Source organism: Salvia miltiorrhiza, chromosome 3, assembly GCF_028751815.1.
Source record: "Salvia miltiorrhiza cultivar Shanhuang (shh) chromosome 3, IMPLAD_Smil_shh, whole genome shotgun sequence".
Classification (NCBI taxonomy): Eukaryota; Viridiplantae; Streptophyta; class Magnoliopsida; order Lamiales; family Lamiaceae; genus Salvia; species Salvia miltiorrhiza.
The window spans coordinates 48,375,539-48,383,076 of record NC_080389.1 but is presented as its reverse complement, the minus strand read 5'-3'; the positions used below and the strand labels follow the sequence as shown (position 1 = coordinate 48,383,076).

The 7,538-nt window shown below is 40.8% G+C and overlaps 2 protein-coding genes across 3 annotated transcripts; one reads left to right on the top strand and one right to left on the bottom strand.

Moving 5' to 3' along the window:
- Positions 1-1,469: 1,469 nt before the first annotated feature.
- On the top strand, positions 1,470-3,392 carry LOC131016268 (FCS-Like Zinc finger 8-like). Its single transcript, XM_057944916.1, has 3 exons — positions 1,470-2,060; positions 2,141-2,916; positions 3,096-3,392. The coding sequence occupies exons 2-3, from the start codon at positions 2,177-2,179 to the stop codon at positions 3,175-3,177; spliced, it is 822 nt and encodes a 273-aa protein (XP_057800899.1). The 5' UTR covers positions 1,470-2,060; positions 2,141-2,176; the 3' UTR covers positions 3,178-3,392.
- Positions 3,393-4,427: 1,035 nt separating this feature from the next.
- LOC131016267 (uncharacterized) lies at positions 4,428-7,051 on the bottom strand. Of its 2 annotated transcripts, XR_009098903.1 has the most exons (3): positions 6,808-7,051; positions 4,797-6,703; positions 4,428-4,719 (listed from the first exon to the last, which is right to left on the bottom strand). XR_009098903.1 is itself a non-coding variant. In XM_057944915.1 (2 exons), exon 2 carries the CDS (start codon positions 6,416-6,418, stop codon positions 5,804-5,806), a length of 615 nt encoding a protein of 204 aa, XP_057800898.1. In that variant the 5' UTR covers positions 6,419-6,703; positions 6,808-7,027; the 3' UTR covers positions 4,428-5,803. The 2 variants fall into 2 exon arrangements, 1 of the variants encoding a protein (XP_057800898.1); XM_057944915.1 differs by having other exon boundaries at positions 4,428-6,703; positions 6,808-7,027.
- Between the last annotated feature and the right edge of the window lie 487 nt (positions 7,052-7,538).

Genomic DNA, 7,538 nt, shown 5'->3' with positions numbered 1-7,538 from the left:
AGAGGTGGCTAAAAAAGTCATAAACTATGTGCTTTAGGCTACAAATGTCAATTCTCACATTTTATATCTTATTCTATTAGGGCCAGTTTGATAGCTACTTGAGATAAAGAGTGATAAATAAAACCTAGTTAAAATAATATGAATTGAGTGAGATTAGTAATCTATTTTAGTGTTTGATAGATCAAAACTAAAATCTAGATAACATCATTTAGTTGTTTGATAGTTTAAATTAAAATTTTAATTAAAAAGTGAAATTACTATTTTAACCTTATATTAAAATTAGTTGAAATTTTTTAATTAAGAAATAATACTATTTTCGTTTGTGGAAGAAACCGAATATGCCATCAATTCTCCACAAACCTCATCACCTTCGCCCAGCGCCTCCCCCACCCCTTTCCCGGCCGCCGCCCTCCACTCTCTTCTGCGGCGCGCCTCCCCCCAGATTTGCCCAGCGCCGCCGCTCCCCCTCCTCCCCTCAAGATTCGCCCAGCGCCGTAACCCCCCACCCCTTTCCCGGCCGTCGCCCTCCACTCTCTTCTGCGGCGCGCCAGCCCCCAGATTTGCCCAGCGCCGCCGCTCCCCCTCCTCCCCTCAAGATTCGCCCAGCGCCGTAACCCCCCACCCCTTTCCCGGCCGCCGCCCTCCACTCTCTTCTGCGGCGCGCCTCCCCCCAGATTTGCCCAGCGCCGCCGCTCCCCCTCCTCCCCTCAAAATTCGCCCAGCGCCGTAACCCCCCACCCCTTTCCCGGCCGCCGCCCTCCACTCTCTTCTGCGGCGCGCCTCCCCCCAGATTTGCCCAGCGCCGCCGCTCCCCCTCCTCCCCTCAAGATTCGCCCAGCGCCGTAACCCCCCACCCCTTTCCCGGCCGCCGCCCTCCACTCTCTTCTGCGGCGCGCCTCCCCCCAGATTTGCCCAGCGCCGTCGTTCCCCCATCCCGAATGCTCTCGTCTGCCTTCATAGATACATCACCACGCCCCCAAACAATACACCGACGCGCCTCCTCCCTCCCCGTTGAACACGCCGCCGTCAAAAAAGAAAAAGAAATGGATGAAATGAGTGAAATGAATTCAGGGACAAAGTCGACAACTTCAATGTAATCTCAGACACTGTAGAAATAGAGATTAAATATCAGGTGGTGGGCGCTGGATCAATTATGTAGCTGGAACAGTGAAATTGCTGCGGGCCTTGAATTAAATGCGGGCTTGGCTTATAATTAAAGTAACCCATCAAACAGTAGATAAAGAGAGATAAACCAGGAATATAGGGCTTATATCCCCTATCAAACACGCCCTTAAGGAATATACATGAGAGAAAAAGTCACACGCAAAATTGTAAAAAAAACTATTCACACTTACATTGGGATTGCCTACAATTTGGAATACGACTCCCAATTATTTATTTATTCAGACTATTCATATCACTGTTGCTTATTTAATTATACAGATCATTATTGCCAAGAAAATTGAATCCTAAACCCCCAAAATATTCAATTAGAAAAAAATAAAAAAATCAGATAGCAATCAAGTGGGGCCCTTGTCTTGCTGGTATTTCCTTTTCTTTGTAATTTGTTTTCTTCCTCTCATTTTCTCAAATGCAATCACTCATCCTCTTTAAAATGCACCAATACTAGCTCGCTCGCTCCCTCTCTCTCTCTCTCTCTCTCTCTCTCTGTCTCTTCTCCTCTGCTCTCTCTCTCCAACTTGATCATTAACGCAGAGCTGTGCTTGCAATCTTGATTTTGGATTCTTGAATAGATTATAGAGAAAAGAAAAGAAAAGGTGTCACTGATTAAAATAAGAAAAAAGAAAAAGATCGGTCTCTTTTTTGTTTGTCTGTCAGCGTTTAAAAATGGAAGCTAATGAGATTTGGCATTGTTATTTACGTTCCACAGATTTAATCTCCACTTTACTCCTTTCCATTTCTTTATGATTTCTCATAATTTTTAGCTTTCGACAACTTTTATTTTTTTGTTTTCTATTCTTTTGAGGTTTGGAAAAGTTGTAGTCTTTTTTCTCCTGCGATTTGCAGCAGCTAGCTGTTGATGGACTTGCCAAAACCAGGTTTGCTCTCTCTCTCTCTCTCTCTATAGGATGTTACAATTCATACGAGCTCACACTCTTCTTTTCTGTGATAATTGCAGCTTAATTTTAGTTCCCAAATATTGAATTTTGGAGGAATGCTGAGGAATAGATCTAGAGCAGTAACAAGCAAACAAGCCCTAATGTCGGATCAAACTCCATTATTCCTCTCTCCCACCAAGAATTCCTGCTCGCCCATCTCATATTTCTTGAATTCCCCAAGATTCTTCAATGGCTTCCTCTCAAAATCCGTTTTTGACTCAGAAACCATGAGCCCCACCTCCATTCTCGACTACAAAAACTCCGCGAATTCCCTAAACCCCTTCACCTGCGACACAGCTCCGCCGCCCAATCCCCACCACGACTTCGCCGCGGCCAACAAATCGATCGGGCTCGCCCTAATTGACTCGATCGCCGACGATTGGAGCGGCGGCGACTGCAGATTCTCGAAGCCGATTAATCGGCTGGCGTTGTTCGGATCGAAGCTGAAGGTCCAGATTCCTGAGATTAGCAGCTCAATTTCGACGGCGGATGATCAATCGCCGGGCGATTTCGGGATCAAGACGCGGAGCTCGCAGCTCTCGAGTCCGTTTGGCGGCGGCGGCGGCGGAAAGGATTTGGCGCGGCAGCTGTCGCTGAAGGAGATGGAGATGTCGGAGGATTACACGTGCGTCATCAAACACGGCCCCAACCCCAAAACCCGACATATCTACGATGACTGCATTTTAGATGATGATGATGTTTCTCCGCCCCAAATCCAAGAATCGCACCATTTCTTGAGCTTTTGTCACGCTTGCAAAGCTGTTCTTCAACAGGATAAAGACATTTACATGTACAGGTTAGCTTCTTCTTCTTTTTGTGATTTGGGTATCAATCATTGCTGCCGCTTTACTTTAATGCTTCGTTTGTTATGGAAATAATTTGACCCAACTATATGCATCAATTGATGCTTATTATCATTATTACATAAAAAATACTTTGAAAAATAATCAATTTTTAATATATTTATCATTGCAGGGGTGAGAAAGCATTTTGTAGCCAAGAATGCCGCTGCCAAGAAATGATTTTTGAGGGGATGGAGAATCCAGGGACGTTTTAGGGATTTTCGCTAAAGCTAGCAGAAGTTGATGTGAAGAATTTTTGGGAGCATTTTTGGTTTTCTGAATCTTTTTTTTCTTGAATCCCTTCTCCCCCTTTGCATATATACAGATAAATGGGAGGTAGAAATCATTGCAAAAAACGTTGGAACCTATGACACATTTGATGAATGATTTTTGTCATTTGAAACAGGTATTGTTTCCTTTTTGAACAAAACATTGATTCATGTATGATTCGTAAGAATTGGTTCAAAATATTTGTAACTTGAGAAAACATCAAACTACACCACAACTTGCAGTCCTTGTTCCACTGCATCGCAGCCGTTGAATCTAATCCATCGCTGTGCAAGTCTTCTCTCGTGTTGCTTTCGTATAAATTGTATTTTAATATCTCAATGAATGTCTCGATAAAAAAAAAATCCAAAACGAGCTGTCGTTTTCGTACAAAGTATCCGTCCGTCAAGATTATGTAAAATTGCTTGGGCACGCGATTTAATAAAATTAGTGATTATTTTGATGTAGTAGAGAAAGAGTTCCACCATTTTATGAGATATGTGGTTGAGATTGAATTTTGAGTGAATTTTTTGTAAATAAAGAGTGTTAGTAACGATAAAATATTAAAGAAAATGGTGGGACCATTGCCATAAAAGGAAAGTGACATAATTTTGGCGGACACCAAATCTAGTAATTTTTACATAATCTTGACGGACGGAAAAATACTAAATACAAGTTAGCTGCCTAAGCCTATGTTTGGGCAACTTGCAGTTGTCTTAACTCCCTCTTATGGTTATGAAAATACTCCCTCCGTCCCAAACGAAATGTCCTGTTTTATTTTTTGAGCTGTCCCAAATGAAATGTCATGTTTCCTTTTTTGGCAATACACTTTCTCTCTATACTTAATATTTAAATAATTTCCACCAACCCACTTTATCTACTTTATACACATTTTTTAATCTCTGTGCCGAAAAGAAATAGTCCATTTCGTTTGGGACGGAGTAAGTTATAAGTCCAAAACCACAGCCTTGACAAAATATTAACATTGCTGCTGCGTTGCGTTTCGTTTCATATTACTTCATATCTAACACGACGAGATCAAACATTTTTATGTCAGATTTCCTGTAAATCAAGGTGTATGTATGTTAATTCTTTGAATGATCGCCTATAGTATTTCATCATTACGAGCTCTCAGGTAAAGTGAACATTCAGTTGATGGCATCAAAAGGTACATTAATATACTAGAGAAACAGCTCAATTTAAGTAAAACAAGACAGCAGTAACAGCTTAAAATCTGGAATAGCAGGATAACTTGCTTGGTAGTAAGAAGAAAACTACACAAGCAGACACAAGTTCAAACAACAATTCAACGAAAAATAAGCAGAATAGCAACTATCAGAAACATAAGACTCAAGACATGACACTTAAAGCTTCATAGCAGACTACCATATACATCAGAAAGCAAAGGCCAAATACTACAAAGATCAGCGAAGGAGGTAGTGGAACAGCCTCCAGAAGAATCTTTCTTCCATCAACTACATGAACAAGCACTGTCAATGGCAAAGAACGAGTCTATTATCATCTACGAGTGAAATAAGTATTAATAAACAAAATTACAAGTCATTACCTGTGAACGGCTTCATATAATCGACAATCTCCACTGTCCATGGAACTAAACAACAGCAAGGAAAGGGGTAAATGTAAAACCTAAAACCCACTTCATAGAAGTAGGCATCACAATCGAATGCTCAGAAAGGATCAAGCCTAGACACAAAAGAAGAAAAAACATCTAAACCTAATGAACAAAGAGAATAGGCAAAGCTTGCAAGAACAAACTCAACTACTATCGGACAAATGCACTACGAGTGAAAAGATAGACTACTCTATTCCCAATCCCACTTTTCTTTTTTAAAAACCAAGAAAAATGGTGAAGGGAAAACCTAGATCAGAAGTCAGTTGCATTTTCAACTGGAGAGAAGAAGAAAAAGAAAGAAGGATAAAAAGGATGATGAGCCAACTCGAACAAAAAAGAAGAACAGATAAAAGCAAGAAAGCATCTGAACAGGGGAGTAAAAGGAGACTAAACAGGATTTCAGGGGGAAACATGGAGAAAAGATACAGGCATACTATCAACACTAAACAAGTTAGATTATACAGTGTATGTACATTCTGTATAAAAAATCTAACTATATGGGGAAAAGGTGAAGAGAAATGAACAGAAATCTGGAATAGCCATTTTTAATAGCATCTAGTCCCCAAACAAAAAAAAAAGTTGAAAATCTGATTGCTTTTAATTCAGCAACCATAAGATCTTCAAACCATAAGCACTCAACTCTAGCACACCAATTAACTCCTTGATCAACCCCTGTTTTCCATTTCACTACTTCCATATGCAAAATCCATGTCTGAGCAACCAAACCATATACTCCCAACCAAACAAGAGATGCCAGTCCCAAAGATGTGGAGATCACCGATCATTGATATATAGCTCCAGCACTACCATAACACCAGTGCTTTAGCATGCCATCCCCTGTACGCATGATCTTTTTTATTAGACTTAAAACCCTACCACTAATTAACTACAGCAAACTGCTATCCTTATTTACAGGAACACTACTACCCACCACCAACCCTTCATTCATCATCAATGTCAAGATTAAGCATGCGGCGCAAGGTCTTCGTCGCAGAATCAGCAATGTCAAACAAATCGCTCGGAGAATGACTGCGTTCCCTAGGGGAGGCAGGTGCAGATTGAGAGAGAGCAGGCAAATCAATTTCTGATGCCACAGTCGGCAAGTCAAGGGAAACAGTTCTTTTAGGCCTCACTGAGAAGTTGGGCATCGGCAAAGAACTTGGGGGAGGTGAATTCGAATAAGCAGGTCCAGCCCAGCGCTCAGAAAATTGAAACCCACCATCCATACTTTCAAACTTGATATTCATAGGTATTGGAATAGAGCTGCTTTTAGCAATTTTTTTCGGCATTTTTGGGTTTTCATTCAAAGATGGGGAAGGAGTTTTAGGCGACAAGGAAGGGCAAAATGCTTTTTTGGTAACAGGGGTTTTTGTTTTACTCGAGCAAGATTTGGCTGGAGCACAGAGCAAACCTTCTCCAGAATGAAATGTCCTACAATTAATTCCGCGAAAACCACCCGTAGGTGGTGAACTTGACCCAAATCTAGTTGAACCATGGCCACGGCTTCTGCCATGGTACTCATGATTTCTGTGATGAGCAACAACTAATGTTTCCATTCCTAACAAATTTCCACCCTTAAACTTCACCTCGGTATTTTTTCTGCCTCTGTTCTGCGCCAATCTTAACTAAAAAACTACAACAAGAGATCTATCAACTCAACGACTTTTACAATTCTAAGTCTATCAACCTGACGCAATCAGCAGATTTAGATTTCCGCCATAACCACCAAAATCTCAGTAGATCAACCTCTATTTCACCCAATTCGCCCAAATCATCGAACATATATCTATATATGTGCTTATACACAACAACCCCACCCTCACTCTTCAGTTTCTTCAGATCTACGAACATCATACAGAAAAATAACACCAAAAGAGAACAATCACTAAAAAACATTAAGAAAAAATCTAGGAAATAAAAGAACATGTACACAAATGAAACTAACCTGATTTACCAGCGATTAGAGAGAAGTAGCAGCGCAATCTTCGAATCAAAATTCCTTTCTCCAAAAATAACCGTCTCTACCGAGTATATTTTGGTGAATGTATGTATAGACGAGTCTGATTTTGCTCTTTTCTAGAGAGAGAAAGCCATTGGAAGTTCAGTAGAGAGAGCAGTCTGCGAGAGCTTTTTCATTTGTATTTTTTTGAGAGAAAATAAATCTTCGGATCTCAAATGGACTCATAGTTGTATTTAAATCTCGCCTTCAGGAACGGCGTGCCCTCTCAATTGAGTGCGTGAGTAACTGATTTTACCAAACAGCCCCTGCGTTTCACTACTAATTACTCGTGGCGTCAGTGAAGCTGACGTTCAACTACAAAAGAAAATGTATGTGACAATTTTGCCCCCCAAGAAATTTCCAAGTGTAATATTTTGATTCTCACCTTTTTCCAAAAAAAAAAGCATTGATTCTCCCCTCTACGGAAGAGAGTAGTGAAAACATTTTATTTTTCATTTGCATGTTTAATCTTAAAATATGTGATAGAACGTAACTTACATTAAAAAATTGAGAATATTATTTGATTAAGATAAATAAGGATCAATTACATGATTCGTTGTTTGACCGTATTAAGAGCATTTCTAGCCCTGATTGTTGGAGTCCGACGGAGCTGGCACGAAGAGGAGGGTGGCGGGCTGGCGCATCACGGTGGCTCGAGGGCGGCACATAGCTTGGTG

Excerpts from the sequence above, each read along its gene's own strand:
- LOC131016268 (XM_057944916.1), top strand. The coding sequence starts at position 2,177 with ATGCTGAGGAATAGATCTAGAGCAGTAACAAGCAAACAAGCCCTAATG. Across the intron at positions 2,917-3,095 it reads AAAGACATTTACATGTACAG|GGGTGAGAAAGCATTTTGTA; the intron begins GTTAGCTTCTTC and ends TTATCATTGCAG.
- LOC131016267 (XM_057944915.1), bottom strand. The coding sequence starts at position 6,418 with ATGGAAACATTAGTTGTTGCTCATCACAGAAATCATGAGTACCATGGC.